At 49.0% G+C, this 16,376-nt stretch overlaps 2 protein-coding genes across 2 annotated transcripts; one reads left to right on the forward strand and one right to left on the reverse strand.

The window, feature by feature from the left end:
- The first annotated feature begins 666 nt into the window (after positions 1-666).
- On the forward strand, positions 667-5,340 carry MYOZ3 (myozenin 3). Its single transcript, XM_010578944.1, has 6 exons — positions 667-697; positions 1,113-1,267; positions 1,536-1,610; positions 1,711-1,858; positions 2,128-2,299; positions 5,178-5,340. Exons 1-6 carry the CDS (start codon positions 667-669, stop codon positions 5,338-5,340), a joined length of 744 nt encoding a protein of 247 aa, XP_010577246.1.
- A 2,739-nt stretch (positions 5,341-8,079) lies between these two features.
- Positions 8,080-16,307, reverse strand: RBM22 (RNA binding motif protein 22). Its single transcript, XM_010578945.1, has 11 exons — positions 16,183-16,307; positions 15,380-15,433; positions 14,380-14,409; positions 13,186-13,318; positions 12,786-12,886; positions 12,446-12,618; positions 11,677-11,877; positions 11,005-11,169; positions 10,487-10,575; positions 9,240-9,371; positions 8,080-8,533 (listed from the first exon to the last, which is right to left on the reverse strand). The coding sequence occupies exons 1-11, from the start codon at positions 16,234-16,236 to the stop codon at positions 8,403-8,405; spliced, it is 1,263 nt and encodes a 420-aa protein (XP_010577247.1). The 5' UTR covers positions 16,237-16,307; the 3' UTR covers positions 8,080-8,402.
- Positions 16,308-16,376: the final 69 nt, after the last annotated feature.

Raw genomic sequence — 16,376 nt, forward strand, 5'->3', positions numbered from 1 at the left:
GGGAGGCTGCTGCTGTGGGTGGGCAGCCCAGGGGGGCTCAGACCAGGGCTGGTCTCAGCCACCTCCCTGTGATGAAGCTGGAAGCTAAGAAGCGACCCAGCCCCGTAAGTGGGGACAGTGACCCCGCACCCCATCTTGCTGCTGGCTGGGCTCGCCAGCAACCCAGCAGGGTTAGGTTTGCAGCCCCTGCACCCTCAGGGCCAGCAGCTGAAAATAGCTCTGCTGAGGCGGAGGTGCTGGTGGGGTTGCAGCCAGGGCCCCTGCTCACCCAGCAGGCTGTGGGCAGTGGGTGCTGCTCTGAGGGGGCTCCGGACACGAAGACACCGGCTCACTACAGGCAAGGACAGAACTGGGGACATTTTCTGCCCTAAAGAAAGGCAGAGAGGAAAGATGACAAGCAGGGGCTGAGGGGTGGCTAGTTTGGACGTTTCCCTGCATCCTTTGAAGGGAATGGAGTGTAGTGTGGGGATGATGCTGGCCAGGGGAGGTGTTCAGGGATGATGCTGTCTGGGGGAGATGCTCAGCCAAAGCCTGGCTTGTCCCTGTGGCACACCTGGGGCTGACACATCCCCGTGCTTGGTATCACCCCAGGGCTGCCTCTCTCTTCCAGCTGGGCAGGATCCATCCCTCTCCCACAGAGCTGCCCCAGGAGCGTGGCAGCAAGTGATGACCATCATGAGACCGGGCCCTGAAGATGGTAAGGGGGGCCAGAGGGTGCCACCAGTCCCACGACAGTGCTGCCCACCCTGCCTAGGGGCCAGACCCAGCTCTGGTTGAAACTACTGGCCCCACTCCCCGGGGCCTCCATGCCTGCTTTCTTGGTCCCCTCTTGCACTACAGCCCCAAGGGGTAGCAATTGCCTGTCAAAGGCCGGAGGGGTCCATGCACGGGGGCAGGAGAGGCTGTTTGAGCCTCTGGAGCTGAGCTAAGTCCCTGACAATTCCCCACACCGAGGAAATGCCAGTCCCTGGCACAGATCCCGGTGCGGGCGCATGGCTGAGCCACGCAACAGGGACCCCAGCGAGGGGATGCGGTGTCCTTGCACTGGGCATGGGGGTCCCCAGCACTGCAGCAGCCTCAGCCGTGGCTGTGCTCTCCCCTTGCCTCCCCAGTGCCCCGGCTGGACCTGGGCAAGAAGGTGAGCGTGGCACAGGACCTGATGATCGAGGAGCTCTCCCTGCCAAACAACCGTGGCTCCCTGCTCTTCCAGCAGCGCCAGAGGCGGATGCAGCGCTTCATCTTCGAGCATCCCAGTGGCTACAGGGAGGTGGGTCTGTGGCTCATTCCCCAGCTCCGAGCAGGACAACCCTTCCCCAGCTCTCTCAGCCTTTGCAGGGAAGCGATTCCTGGTGGGTCTGGGGGTCTCTAAGCAGGACAGCCACGCTCAGCTGCCTGCTATGTCAAGATGAAGGGAGAAGAGAGATGGCTGGGTGGTCTGGGCACAGAGAAGGGCAAGCATCAGGTTCAGCATCCACTGAAGAGCAAGAGGATGGTCCCCTTCTGCACCCGCTAACCCTTCTCCTCACCTCCTGCAGTTCCCAGGGCCAGGGGCGAGTGGCTCACAGCGCACTGAGAAAGGTGACCTGGAGGGAACAGCAAATGAGTGGACGGTGAGTAGGTGGAGGAAGCTCCAAGGTGCTTTCAACAGCCTCCCGAGTCCTGACCGGGGCAGGGGGAGCTCCCCGTGCCTGCTGACTCTCTCCTCCACAGGCAGGGGAGGATGCCGAGGGCCAGCAGAGTTATCACTCCGAGCTCCACGTGGCAGCATCGCCCCAGGGCGGCCCCCCTGAAGTGCCCAAGAAGACAGAGAAAGTCTTGCAGATGAGCAAAGTCATCAACCCCGATGCTCTGGCCCCGGGTAAATGCTGCCTACATCCCAAAGCCGACACCGTTGTAATCTCAGTAATGTGGGGCTGGAGGCAGCGAGCTGCTGCCTGCCGAGGCTTCCTCCCCAAAATCCTCCCCCAGTGTTTTTATATGTATAAATGTATCACAGATATTTGTTATATATATGTAATCCTGGCCATGGGAAGGCAGGGCTGTTCCTAGCCCCCTCTCCCCTGCTTGGCACATTGCCCCAGCCCGGCTGTGGCCGCAGCAGCCCACGCTCTCTCTCCCCCTGTGCAGGGTACTCTGGCCCCCTCAAAGAAGTCCCCCCGGAGAAGTTCAATGTCACTGCCATCCCCAAGGGCTACCGATCCCCGTGGCAGGAGCTCCTCGGTGACAAGGACAAGGCTGTGCATGGCGAAAACAAGCCGCCCGTGAGACCCTCTCTGTGGGACTTCAGGAGCTTCAACAGGTAACACTGGCTGACAAGCAGGCACCGCCAGCCTGTCCATCCCTTGGCCAAACCCTTCAGCCTCAAGAAGCACCTACCATCCTGCCAGGGAAACACAACGGTCCATGCCCTCTTTATCCACCATGGAGGAGCAGCAAGGGCTAAGGTTGCTCTTTTCCTGCTCAGGAGCTCCTCCATGGCTCCTCTGCAAAGGTCCCTGCCTCCAGCAGCTCCCCAGATCTCCTCTCAGCCCCACCACCAGGCTTGCACAGTCTTAAGCAGCTTGATCTCACTGGGTAGCCTCAGGGATGAAATTTGGGAGGACTAATGCTCATGCGCATGGTCCTGGAGAAGGAATCGCTGCTTCCCAGCTGGGCTCAGCTCCGGGCTGGGTGGAGGAACAGCACAGACACTGCCAAGCCGCTCTCCTAATTTCCTCAAGGTATCCAAGCAGCTGCTGGAAGCGGTGGGGGTATAAGGTTAATCTTCCCACAAGGTGCTAAGAGGTCACCAGATTCCTTCCAAACACCTGCTTGAGACTGAAGTCTCCAGGCCAGGGAGTTTCTGGTGGCTCAGCCTGGCAAGCTCCATGCCCTGCGGCTGCTTCCAATGGAGCACGGCTGCCGTGCCTCCTCACACCTCCCAGTTACACCGGGGTCGAGGTTGGGACCCTGGAGCAGACACTGCCAGGGAAAATCTCCTTTCTGGAAAGGTGCTTGGCGGGGATTCAGGAGATGGCGGTAGCAAAGCACCAGCAGCCAAGGTAGACTAATGAGAACTGAACTTTTAAGCTGCAAACCAAGGTCCTGGCTCTCCTCCTCACTGAAAGCCTCTTTTAGGAGGATGAAAGTATGTTAGCCTCAGTGGCCTGACAAAAGTCACCTTCCCGTAGGCAAGCTCCCACCGGAGCTCCCTACCAGGACACAGCGCTGCTCCCCATCACACCACCTGCCATGGTGCTGGGCCTCTGCAGACAGCAGCTTTCCTGAGCCTGCACCAGGGTTGGATTTGAGTCGGGGGGGACAGGAATGCCGCTCTTTGAACGCTTGGCAGAAGGGGCTACAGGGGACTACAACCCCTCTGCATGGGAACAGCATCCCAAAGAGCAGAGATGAGCCCGACCACCGGCAGAGCCGAGATGCTGCTGCCGCCGTCCCTTTGCTGCTCTCCTCTCCTTTAGCCCTGGGGCTTGGTGACATGCACAGCACGAGGCTGCTGCACGCTCAGCACCACTGCGTTTCCCTTCCCACACCAGTGAAAGCATGATAGTGTACTGGTCTGCACTGGAGGGGGGCTGAGGGAGAAAGGGAAGAGACAAGAACCCACCGGCAGCCACCGCAAGTGTGGGGAAGCAAAGGGGGGGCTGCATTTGCTATTCCTTCAGGGTGTCCTTCCCAGTTACTCAGCCTTCTTGAGCTTCCTGGAGCAGTAACATCCAAGGAGGTGCCGTAGGGGGAGAACAAGGAGGTGCTGCAGTCACTTGGCTCTTTTCTTTCAACGTTTAGCCATGTTCCTGCCTCAGCATTTATTTACAGACAGGGACTTAAGCAAGGGCATGTTTCTGAATAATGCCTTACCCCGTACCATTTCTCCCCTCTCACATGCTGCCTTTCTATTTAAAGTCTTGAACTGTTATTTAATACAGATGGATGCTAATTTAACACCAAGCCTCTCGCCACCTCCTCTAATTCTTCACTGAGGCATAAAGATTCAGAGAGCCAATCTGCTTTTAACTGGGCTTTTCATGATCTTCCAGGCTGTTGGCTTTTAAATCACTTCTCAGTTCATCAAATACCAAACTGCAGAAAAACAAGCTTTTTGGAACAAATCAGCTAGCAAAAAGCCAGGGGTCTCGCCTAAAGCTAGGTGAATCCCAGCACAGCTCATATGGGTCACAGGGCAAGGGGAAGTTCACCATCTCAACAGCAACTGCACTAAAGCAGACTGGTTTATTCCCAACTTTAAACATTCAGGCTGTGACGCAAAGACCTTCGGCTACTTTGCTAAGATGTGCTGCCTTAAAAGAAAGTGAACACCAATCTTTGAAAAGGACTGTTCCCAGAAGGGGGAGTGTTTCTGGAAAAAACGTCTCCCATTTACCTTTCCCCCCTCTTATTTCTCCTCTGTTGCAAAACAGTGCCATGTTACTCATGTTCAAGCAGCGACTCCCAAAGCAAACATTCCCAGCTATGCCTCATTGATAGCTCAGCCTCCATGTGCTGCTCCAAAACCAACATTCTTTGCTTTTCAGGGGCTGGCATTCTCTTCCCTGGTCCCTTTCCACATTTCTCCAGGAAGGGATGACAGCTTTTGCCCCCGCACTGCTCCTCCTGTTAGTCATAGTTCAAGAGAAGCTGTCCCAAAAGGCAGACTGGAGCCAGGGCCAAGAGAAAGACATTTGCCTGCACATGTGCTAGAGCGATCAGGAGGCAGCACTATCAGCCTCAGCCCTCTGCAGAACACATTAGCTGCAGACAAGTCACTTTCTAAAGACCACGGGGTTTGTCACCATCACCTGCTCTCTTAATCTAATATCTTTCACACACAGCACATCCCTACTGCTGTTGGCAGAGCCGATCAAGAGAGACCAAGGTGAAGGTAACAACACGGTCCCTCCCTCCCTTGCACAGCCACTGATGCTCAGGCACCAAACGCCACTCTCCAGGCCTGCCAAAGCTTGAGTTGAGGTTGGCTCTGTACAAAAGAAGCACCTCGCTGGGCTAGCAGAGGCTCCAACAGCATCCTGGGGAGGAAAAGGAGGGCTGTCATTTGCTACAGGCATTGCTAGGTTGCTGCTGGGCTCAGAATCAGTAAATCCAGACCTGCTTTTTCTATCACCTTTACATCATGCACAACCTCTCCTCGTGATGTGCCAAGTCTGCTTCTTCTTGTGCCACAGGACTCCCACCCCATTTGACAAAGCGCTGGTCAGCGACCTGTTCTTTGTGCCTGCCATGGAGCTGGATAACTTGAGTGTTCTGGAGGTGATTTCCCACAGACGCAACTTCAACAGAGTGCCGCAAGGTTGGGTGCGGATTCTACCAGAAAGCGATGAGCTGTAGTACGCATGCTCCCTTCCCCATCACCACGGATGCTTTTCTCGCTCGACTCAAGCATAATTTGCACGGTAAGGGAGAGGGGAGTAAGTATTCTTCGTGAAAGCTAAGCTAGTGGTCTCGGGTTGTCATCTTCAACGGGATGTGAACAAGCTCAAGTCTGGGACCATTTTGAACTGCCCTTGTACCAGCCATTTTCACAATGGCATTTAGTGCTAAGCTAACCAGCCAAGTTCTCGTCATTAATGCAAGCAGATCCCCGTAAGCTCCTGTACAGCCTGTGCTTTTCCCTGCCTCATGGAAAATGGCAGGACTGCCAGCTGCAACACACCAAGCTGTCTCGGTGCTTCTCCACCGACACACAAGACCTGCTCTGACAGCTGGTGCCTTTGCAGAGAAATTCCATCTTCAGGACAACTCTACATCTGTCATTCCAGTCAGGATGGCGAGAGGAGGCGATAATTGAAGAGCATCAGCAAAACAATTTACCAGAGGCATTGGCATGTTAAAAGCACTTACCTTGGGCTTGGCTGGACAACAAAAACAAATGAGGAACTGGCATCTGCCTGTTTACCAACACAGCACAACCAGGATACACGAGAGAAAAATGTTGGGAGTTGGAAACTTGTGCCCTGTTTTCCACAAGCTACTGGCTAGCACTTGGCAGCTGATAATTTCCCCTCCCTACTGCTATTTGCATGCCTTGCTTAAACACCTAAGCCCTTTGATTGACTTACGCCAGGTTTGCTTCATATAGTTGGTCAATAAGGATCAGGCCTTGCCTGGACCTGCTGCACTGTAGAATTGCACCGGTCTGAAGATACTGCTAGGGTATTCTGGTAACTTCAACATCAGTGGGAAGGAAAAGCAGCACAGCCGTGACTCCAGAGCAAGCACGGGCTTCTCCGTGAATGCAAAAATCAGCAGTGAGGATTCAGCTACACAAATGTTTTCAGCAGTGACACACAGTGAGACATGCAGCTAACAACAGTCTATAGGACAGTCATCAGAACGTCTGGAAAACCCTGCTAACTGCTAACAAAAATCTCTTAACACAGGCTTTCTATAATTGCTTTCGTCAGGTTCTTAATGTTACCCTTATTTAATCTTGCAAAAGCAGGAGCATCAGGATAAAAGTTTCTTTTTCCACTACTGTCGTTAAATCAGGCAAGTAAATTTTGTGGTAAAAATGCAGTTAACAGCTGCCTCACTTGTGAGGTGTATTTGTAATGCTGTGCAGACAGATGCGCAGAGCAAATCCCACACAGGGATTCTGCTGCTGGAACACACTGTTCAGGCAGTAAACCTTCATTGCTCTGTTCTTCCCACAGAAGCAGGAGGGGACAAGCAAATGGAAAGAAAAAGGGTCCGTTCCTTAAACATTAAAAATTTATGATGCTCAACTGCTGTCCTGTTCCAAACCCATCTCTCTCCTCCTTTGTCCATCAGCTGAAGAAGCCATGTACCCCTGGGGACCTGGCTGGAAATAATAAATAAATTGCGATAACGTAAACCCTGCTTGCATTTGAGATCTGTCTGCACAGCGCTCATGGGCCCCAACTGCAGAGACTCAGGGCCAGAGCAGTGACAAATGCTGCAGCCCTCCCCCTGTGCACCAGCAGGCCTCTGCCTGTCCCCCAACACTGCTCTGGGATGGCTCTTGCCTGACAAGAGCTAAACTAATTACCTGTGCCCAAAGCCCAGCTCTTTCTGCAGAGAAAGCCATCTGCCTGCCAGCCATACCCCTGGTGCCACATGCTATGCCACCTCCAACAGCCTGGCAGCATCAGTGGGACCCAGTGGCATCGTACAGGACAGCACATAAAACTAAAAGTGAACCTGCTGTCACTGCCCACTCTGCATCTTGGCTTTGGCAGCAGCCAAATAAAAATCAAAGTCCTCAGACACTGTGCTCCAGGAAGCAGGGTCTAAGCAAAGTGTTGAAAAATTCAAATATTTTAATGTGTTTGTTTTTTTTTAAACAAGCAAATGAAGCTTCAGAACAGGTCCCATCATGTTTTGCTTTACAGAAAGATGTCCACAGATCCATTGCCTGAAAGCAGCTGACATACAGATACACTCAAAATCCTGCAGCCACACGTACATACATGTTACTCAACGCCAGGCTCGATGCAGGACACAGTTGCTCCTGGGCAAACACTATAGTTGGAGCACAGAAAGAAAAGTTTCAGGTCTTATCAAAGCAGGACGAAGTGGGATCCATCTCACAGTTTAAGAGGAGACTGTATCCACAGGCCTCCAAAGCCCCAGTCATGCTCCAAATATACCCCAGACAAGCTTGCAGCTGCACCACGTCCTCCCCTTGCAGCTGTCAGCAACACCAGCCCAGCCTCTGGGGGCCACCGAGGGGGCCTTCACCAGGCTAAAACTGGCAACTGCTAAATGGTCACTCCACATCACGCCTGCACTAGCCAGGGGCTGCTCACGTGACCTAACACTTATCTTGCTCCGGCCATGCAGGATTAGAAGTGAAGCATCAACAAAAGTTGTTTTTTTTTTTTTTAAGCAAGAAGTTAGGAAAAAGGAGGAAGGAAAATTCTGTGACAATAGTAAGGCAAAGCCATGGGTTTGGCACATCTGATAAGCTTGTTTTTCAGCTCTTATTCAGTCCTGGTGTAATACCTCATTAGAATAATAAGTCATTAGTTACGTAACAGAGTCTCTGGTTACAGTATAATAGTCCATAGTGTTCAGACTGAGCATATCAAATGGGCTTGAAAAGGGTTTGGTTTTATTTTTCCAGAAGTTTATTTCAAAAGTGTGCAAACAGGATACACGGATAGCACTGTAATTCTGGTACACCTGATCCACAGACCCCCAACAGCCCTTCTGTCTGCCCCCCACCCCTCCCAACCCTCCCCACACTAAATGAAAGATCTGGGATGTATCAACAATCCGATTAGCTAGCGGAGACACGGAGCTCAGCTTGCCCAGTGTCTGCAAGCAGGGAAATAAGGCTTCTCTAGCTCACCCACAGCTCAACATATGGTGCTACCATGGTAACTAGAAAATAATATTTACTTAAATGATGAGGGTGGCACGACCTGCTAGGGGCTGCTGTGCTTTCCCGCGTGGGCACCCATCCTCTGGGGATCTTGAGAGGGGTAGTGAATGGGGCCTGGGGCTCTCATGAAGGGAGGCGGGGGCCCCATGGCGTGGAACATGTGTGGTCCGAAACCTGCTGAAACAAAGTTGGCAGCTTCAGACAAAGCAACAGAACAACCCATGCAGATATACTACTGCCTGAAACTACTGACAGAAAACAGCTGGCTCACAGCTGTGCCTCAGAAAGGTGCACATCTCCCCTGGTTCTTCAAATCCCCAAACACCTCCCCCTCTTTCCAGTATAACTGCAGGCAAACCTTTCCCAACACACATCCTTACTTGCAGATAAAAGCTAGTTGCGTGACTGGACAAATGTCTGTAATGCCAATCTAAATGCTCTCTGCTCAACCATGGAGCAAAGCAAATACATCCACAAGAGTTGATGTCCCATAAAAAAAAGGGTCTCCAGACAGATATATACACACAGCCAAACACAGGCTGGCATTCAACCAGCTGCAGAATTACCTTTTGAAGTTCAGGTTAACGTGGGATTTACACAGCCCGCAAAAGCACTGAGTAGGTCTCAGTACCAGTAACGGGGATCTCTGACATGCCTGAGAATTTGCAAGTGAATACATACCACAATAGGCAGCTCAGTTTAATTAAACTGTGCTGACAGCTCATTTCAGATCATCAGTTTACACTGTATGACCAGGGATGAGGAAAATCAACTCAGGGCATGCATCAGCACTACAGCGCAGCTGAGCAAGGAGAACTAGGAGGACTAGATGGTCTAACACCAAGTTAGACACCCCCTCTTGAAGGGGAAACACAAGTACCTGGAGGTGGTGGCGGAGCAATGCCAGGAGGAGGTGGCAAGGCAATGTTAACCACGGCTGGAGGGCCACTTGGAGGTAGGTTGAAGTAATTTGCAGAAGCCTCCTCTTCTGCAGCTGGAGGAGGGGGGAGAGCTGCAGAAAAAGTACACAGTGGTTACAGAAAATCTCTTAGTCAAGATATGCAGTTATCTGCCTTCAGAGAGGAGACACAATCAGTTCTTTCACAAGGGCAAACTGCTGCTACTATTGCACCTATGAACTGGAGCAAGAAGCAGGACTGCACTGAAACTCCAGAACAGTCACCATTTTTCTTCACCTGAAACCAGCTTTGCTTTTTCCATCATACAATGCTCAGCGGATCAGGAAAACATTAACCAAGCCTTGAAAAGCATGGGTTGACAGTATCTGAGACCTAGGTAACTTGAATTCAGCTTTAACTTTTCACTCATCACATAAAGAACTCTCTTTTCATCAACAATTTGCTTCTAGACAAAGCTCACCTCCCATCCCAGCTGAATCTGCTGCAAATCTACTGTAACTGACTGCTCTGGGCTCACTAGTGCCTCTACAATCCTGAACTCTGTTACTGCTCTCAGAGTTTAACCCCAGCCAGCAACTAAGCACCATGCAGCCACTCACTCACTCCCCCCCCCCACCCAGTGGGACGGGGGAGAGAATTGGAAGGAAAAAGGTTAAAACTCATGGGACGAGATAAGAGCAGTTTAATAGAACAGAAAGGAAGAAAATAATAGTGATGATAATAATTACAGTAATAATAATAAAAGGATTGGAATATGCATTGTGCGTCACTTGTTTTGTAATTGTTCACCACTTGCCAACCAATGCCCAGCTAGCTCCCGAGCAACAATCCCTCCCAGACCAACTCCCCCCAGTTTATGTACTGGGCATGATGTCACATGGTATGGAATACCGCTTTGGCCAGGTTGGGTCAGCTGTCCTGGCTGTGCCCCCTCCCAAATTCTTGTGCCCCTCCAGCCGCCTTGATGGCCGGGCATGAGAAGTTGAAAAATCCTTGCCTTAGTCTAAACACTACTCAGCAACAACTGAAAACATCAGTGTGTTATCAACATTCTTCTCATACTGAATCCAAAACATAACTCTATACCAGCTACTAAAAAGAAAATTAACTCTATACCAGCCAAAACCAGCAGAGAGGTTTAATACCAGCCTCTCTCATGGAAGCAGGTCAGCATTAAGTGTTTCAGAGATGAAAACAACTCCCTTACCTCCGGGAAGTCCTGGAACTGGCTCCAGCTTTATCCCAGATTCTGTAGTACCTTCCTTGTCCTTTTCTTTTCCTCTTGCTGCCTGGGACCTAAAAACCAGACAAGAGTTTGAGAACAAGGATGAGAAAAAGCAGGATAAGCAGATAGTCACACTACGATAGTTTCACATTATCTAATCCAGATCCATTGCTTCAGGCCAAAGATGAAAAATCCACAGAACATCAGAGACAGCTGGTACAAAGTGTGCAAACAATGCTTACAGGAGACAGATTAGAAGCAAAACCACAGAAACTCATCCATAAGCCTCAACCAGGAAATCCTTTACACAAATTGTGCAATTTGTGTAATCTCCAATCCAGATCCCACTGCTGAAAGAAAACCAAACTGTAAGATGACCTCAACTATTTACCAAATCAGTATCTACTCCAGCATAATATGCAATCCTGTTCATCAGGACCGCATAAAATAAGTGAAGAACCTTGTGGCAGTATCCTCAAGGCTTCCTCCTCCGCACTCACCTTCCCCATTTGACATTGAGCCTGCGACCATTGACAATGAGTTTGTTGAAGGATTTCTCAGCAGCCACTTCTGCAGCTTGCCGGGTGGCAAACTGGATGAAAGCACACTGTTGTCTCTGCACTACAGTTATTGTCCGAATCTCCCCAAACTGGTAGAAGTGATTTCTGTGTGGGGGAAAAAAAAAAAATTATTATGAAACCCCATTCCTCCTAGCTGCAGGGCACATAGCAGAGTAGGATCTCATCACGTGCTGAAACAGGTATGCCCAGATCCTTTCTTTTCTCCATCACCAGTACAGACTAACCATTAGAAATCAAATCTCTTGCCCCTCTGTGCAATTATGGAGTAATAAGAACTCTGCAGCAGCTTTTCTCAGCAGCTAGCTAGAGAGAGGCTATAGGACTTCCTTGTAAAAAGTGTAACACAGTATCCCCAACAGCTCAGGATGACTCATCTTTAAAGAGAGAAATTTTAATCAAAGCATTTGAAATGTGCCTGTTTATCTGTTCTCCAACAAGCTGGCACTCCTCTGCACTTGCCCACCAACCAGTTCCCCGTTAAAGAAAACTAGGTTTATTTTTTTCCTTGCAAGAGAGATTTCCTCACTTGAAGATGAGCAGTAATCAAAGCATCAAATAAAAAGGCAAGGGCAATACAAATTCACCACACACCTGAGATCTGATTCAGTGATAGTATCTCCAAGCCCTCCAACATACAGTGTAGTAATAGTCTTGTCATCAGGGGGGTCTAGACGAGGCATGGTTGACGCTCGTTTCAGAAGTTTATCGGCCACAGGATCATTAATTCCATAGTAACGATCTTTGATGTTCTGATCAGCCAGAGGATCATCTGGATCTGTAGGTTTCTCATGCCTAAAGTTCAGCAAACAAAGCATAACACCAGTCACAGCTGCATCAGATTAAAATGACTATAACTGCGACCTTCCCTTCTAAAGGCCCCTGGTCACTTATATGCTTAACCCTGTTCACATAAACATGCCAAAATGGAACAAAAAGCCCCAAGAACTTAAATTGCAGCCAGGACTGCCTCAAGTTCTGAATGAATGGCACTTCTGACAGCTCAGCATTCAACACTACAAAATACGAGAGCTGGATTTCAAATGGCCTCTTGTTCAAATACAAAGATCTCTGATTGAGGGGACTGACGCCATGAAGGGAAAAAATGAACTATGCAAGAGAAGAGCTGGAGTCACTGCTTCAGCAAAACACTACGACACCACGCAGCTAATTCCTCACAAACGAACTTGCCACAACAAAGATTCATTCACTGGCCCTGCGTGCCAACTGAATGCAAGTTTCACACTGACCCCAATCACAGTGTGCGTCTCCTGTCCACTGCAGCATTTCCTGCTCTTCAAACCCCAAGGGGAGCTGTATCTGACCGTGATGAAGAGATTAACTGTTCAAGCTGTATCAGTACCTGTAGGGACACTCTTCTCCCCTCTTGCATTCTCCTTTTACCCAGAAGGAACAGATGTGAGGACGGTTACGTTTATAGTAAGGAGTGGTCCGAGCCAGCTTCAGCAGCATGTCGCTGGTGGAAGTAGCTTTGCCTAGTGCACCAACTGGTCTTGTGCCATCAGAATTGGATATCTAAATGGTAGTGAAAACACAAATAATTATGTATATATCACCACTGAAAACTAATGTACAGAATCAGAGCAAGCAAATGATTTTAAGATAAGCTAGATCATTCCTCCCCTTTCTTCCCCTATACACATCCACACACAGAGAGCATGATTACAACTATACTTTCTTACCTCTCGTTCCATGTTTTGGGTGTAGTACTCTTTATTGACGTCAGACTTAGGCATTTCATCCTTAAGGGAGAGTCCTGCATCCCGGACTTGAATAGGCAAACCTAGAATGAAACAAACAAAAAAAACAACCCCCCAACAAATCTGTATGAAGCACAAGCTGAAACAGCAGAAATAGTTACTGCAACCTGCATTAGCCAGGGATAACTCATCTACTGCTCAGGTATACCACGCTGCCCCTGAACCTCAGAAAAGGTGTGATCATCAAGAGTTATTCTTCTCAAAGACTGTCCAGAGACAACCGTGCCAATTACACGCACACATTTAAAGACATTTCACCAACTTTCATTTCAGAGGCAAGTAGACCAGCTTCTTCTCCTAGTTTACATTTTTTGGTACACACCATATTCCAGGTCAAGCAGACAGGTCTGACAGACGTTCTTCAGCTTGCTGCATGTCTGGCATACTTCTGTTTTCTTGAAACGCATACGAACACCAGGGCACCAGCGGAATACTGTGAAAGGCCTGGCACAAATCTGAAAGACAGAAAGTCGACGCTTGTATCACTATCACACAGCAATGAAGTTACCATTCTGGTTCTTGGACACAACTTGAAGTCCAAACACATCCAATCTCTTTAAACCATAAATACAACTTCTTCATCTTAGTGCTAAGATCCAGACCTTAGGAAACATTTGTTTCTATTTGGTGCCTTACTTTGACAGGAGAAAGTTTTAGGAAGGTTTTTTCTTCTTCTTTTAATTTATTACAATAACCCAAATGCTGAAAGCAGATCTACTCAAAGGAAAAAGAAATTCTCCTTCATTCCAGGTGATGTCAGTATAGAGCTTTAGAGATAAATTACCAGTTATCTGTAGACCAGTCACCAGCATAGCAGCAAGCCCAGTGAGAGGTTATGAGACTTTTGGTCCAGAAGACGACTACTGCTCTCTATCTTATCTGGTGGAATGATGCATCTGCTTCCACTGCATGTACAGTTTGAGGAAGGGAAGCAAGATTTCAACACATACCTTCTCCTTACCTCAGATGACAACTGATAAAAGGGGCAAAACCCCCTCCTTTAATTTCCCTCAGTCACCACAACACTAAATATTTCTTGCTCTCTCAGAAATAAACATGGCTTATTTTTTAGACGGCTAAGACAAATCACCACATAGCCATGAATAAAATATTCATGGCAAAACCTAAACTCCAATTATTTATGTACCACTTACGAGCCCCCCAAAAAAAACCAAACCAAAACTTGCAAGAGAAAATGAGATAATTTAAAATGCTGAAATACCTTCAAATATAGTACAACAATATTTGCAAAACCTAATTCTGATACACATAAGCAAATCCTAAGTCTGTCTGAATAGTCTTCAATAATTTTACTTAATTTTTTTAAGACTAACTGACTTTGTCTAACAAAGCACACAGTAGACTGACCTAAAAATTTATATAGTTACATAAACATTTTAAGTTGTTAACCCAGATAAGCACTTTCCTGAAGCTGACAGGTTTTTTTAACATTAAAATCAATTACTCCTAGATGTGTGCCAATTTAGACATTCATTCTTTTAGACAAACAACATACCTTGCATTCTTTTCCATATTTTTCTTTGGTCTGAAATATAAATAAAAAACAATAAAAGAAAATATGAAATACCATCAATTCAACACAAAACATGAACCATATCACTGATGCTGTAAAGCACAGTGCTTTCTTCCTAGTTATGCTGCATTTAGACTCACCCACCCCTGTGCTTTGGGCTCACAACTTGGCTGGTCAACAGGACAAAAAGAATCCTAAAAAACTCTCAATCCATTTTTGTTTTAGAAACATTCATTAAAAACACAGTACCATTAAGTCCCACCTCATGTACTGATGAAAGGCAAAAATGAAATGGAATATTAATAGCTATTTTTAAGCAAAGATGATGATACATGAAATAAGTCCATGAAAATAAGCAGGTTTTGAAACATCACCTATACCAGCAGTAGTGTTATGTTTCACAAAAATATTGTGATCTCTCTCAGCAAACTTGGTGGAATAGAAAAGTGAAGGAAAGATAATGTAAATGTAGGTCATAGGCAACTGGACTGAGCAGAGAGAAAAGCAACTTAAAATGGACTGACTCATCCTGCACAGAGGAAACCCAGGTAAACAAAGAAGGATTTAAATTACCACCAGGCAGCCTCCTTAAGACAGTTTTAACTTATTTTTACAGGGGCATAGTCTCTCATTTTAGAAATTGTGCCAAGCTATTTAATATTTCAGCACCTCGCTGTTCTCCATGTCGCACGATTTACCAGTACCAAAGCTTTGTTTTCTACTATGTCCTGCACTCTAGACATTAGACTGGATCATCTTGTTCTCCTTTTTGACTGATTTATTCTTAAATCACATACTTAATGCCACGATACCACATACCAACAATGGCTGGACCCAAATGCTGTTGTGCAGAACCAACTAATTAGGAGGGCACGTCCACCTCAACATCTCCTCCTGTAACCAGGCTTATTTTAGTCCCCGAAACCCAACAGTTCTTGGGCCAACACAGAGGAAAAGACTGCGCAGTCAAACAGGCACATACCATTCGAATATATGGGTTTTCTCCAAGACATGTCTGACAGAGAATAGGGAAGTCCTGAATTGAGCAAGAACAAGGAAAATCAGGAATTTGCACAAACTCCATCATCACAACAGCATTCAAATCACACTCTGAACCAACACTACTGAGTTAAACTAATCACACCGTTTGAAAGATGCAAAAAGACTCACTCAAAAAGAATCACTGGGAGAGCTGCAAGCCACCACCCAATGCCCATATTATCAAAGAACCATGACCTGCTAGCTATTCCAATTCGAAGTAAAACTCAGAGCAAACAAAGTGTGTATTTTTGAGGTCTTAACTCTTCAGCGACCTGACGGCAGCAGATGACACCACCACCACCCCCGTTATCCCTTAGCACCTATTGTTTGCACTGGGACCACCCAGAAAAGGCCTCAGCTCTAAGGGACGCGGCCACGGGCACACGACGGGCCCAGCTCAGCCCTCCCGGCTGCCAGGAGACCTCCCCGGCTACCAGACACCCCAAACCCCGGCAGGGAGACGGGGCTCGCACAGACCATCACTCCCGCTTTTCCAGACAGCGCTGCCCATGAGGAGGACCCAGGTAACCGCGGCAGCCCCCTCCCCGACAGGGGGGGGGGGCACAACCGCAGGGACGCAGCTCCCCAGGGCAGGTCCCCGCCCGCCGCCCAGCCCCGAGGGCCGCCTCACCGCGCACCCCTCGCCCTACGGCCTTGCTCTCCCCCGCTTCTCCCCTCACGGCAGCGCAGGGCCCCGCCGGCCAGGGCCCGCCCCGCCTCTCCCCCACCGTCCTCCGGGCTCACCGCGTCCTCCCAGTTCTGCCGGTTGTAGGTGTTGGAGCCCAGCGATGTCGACATGGCGGCGGCGGCGGCGGCGCCCCAGCTCCGCTCCGCTCCGCCGCCGGAAGTCCTCCGCGCCGCTCCACCTGGATCCCGGCAGGCGGCGGAAGACGACGGTGATGTCACTTCCGCTAGCGACGAGACGGGGAAGCGTGTGG

This window comes from Haliaeetus leucocephalus, unplaced genomic scaffold, assembly GCF_000737465.1.
Source record: "Haliaeetus leucocephalus isolate CR32 unplaced genomic scaffold, Haliaeetus_leucocephalus-4.0 Scaffold656, whole genome shotgun sequence".
Taxonomy (NCBI): domain Eukaryota; kingdom Metazoa; phylum Chordata; class Aves; order Accipitriformes; family Accipitridae; genus Haliaeetus; species Haliaeetus leucocephalus.

Excerpts from the sequence above, each read along its gene's own strand:
- RBM22 (XM_010578945.1), bottom strand. The coding sequence starts at position 16,236 with ATGTCGACATCGCTGGGCTCCAACACCTACAACCGGCAGAACTGGGAG. Across the intron at positions 15,434-16,182 it reads GGCAGAACTGGGAGGACGCG|GACTTCCCTATTCTCTGTCA; the intron begins GTGAGCCCGGAG and ends TGCTCAATTCAG. Across the intron at positions 11,878-12,445 it reads GGAGAAGAGTGTCCCTACAG|GCATGAGAAACCTACAGATC; the intron begins GTACTGATACAG and ends GCTGAACTTTAG.
- MYOZ3 (XM_010578944.1), top strand. The coding sequence starts at position 667 with ATGACCATCATGAGACCGGGCCCTGAAGATG. Across the intron at positions 698-1,112 it reads GAGACCGGGCCCTGAAGATG|TGCCCCGGCTGGACCTGGGC; the intron begins GTAAGGGGGGCC and ends TTGCCTCCCCAG. Across the intron at positions 2,300-5,177 it reads GACTTCAGGAGCTTCAACAG|GACTCCCACCCCATTTGACA; the intron begins GTAACACTGGCT and ends CTTGTGCCACAG.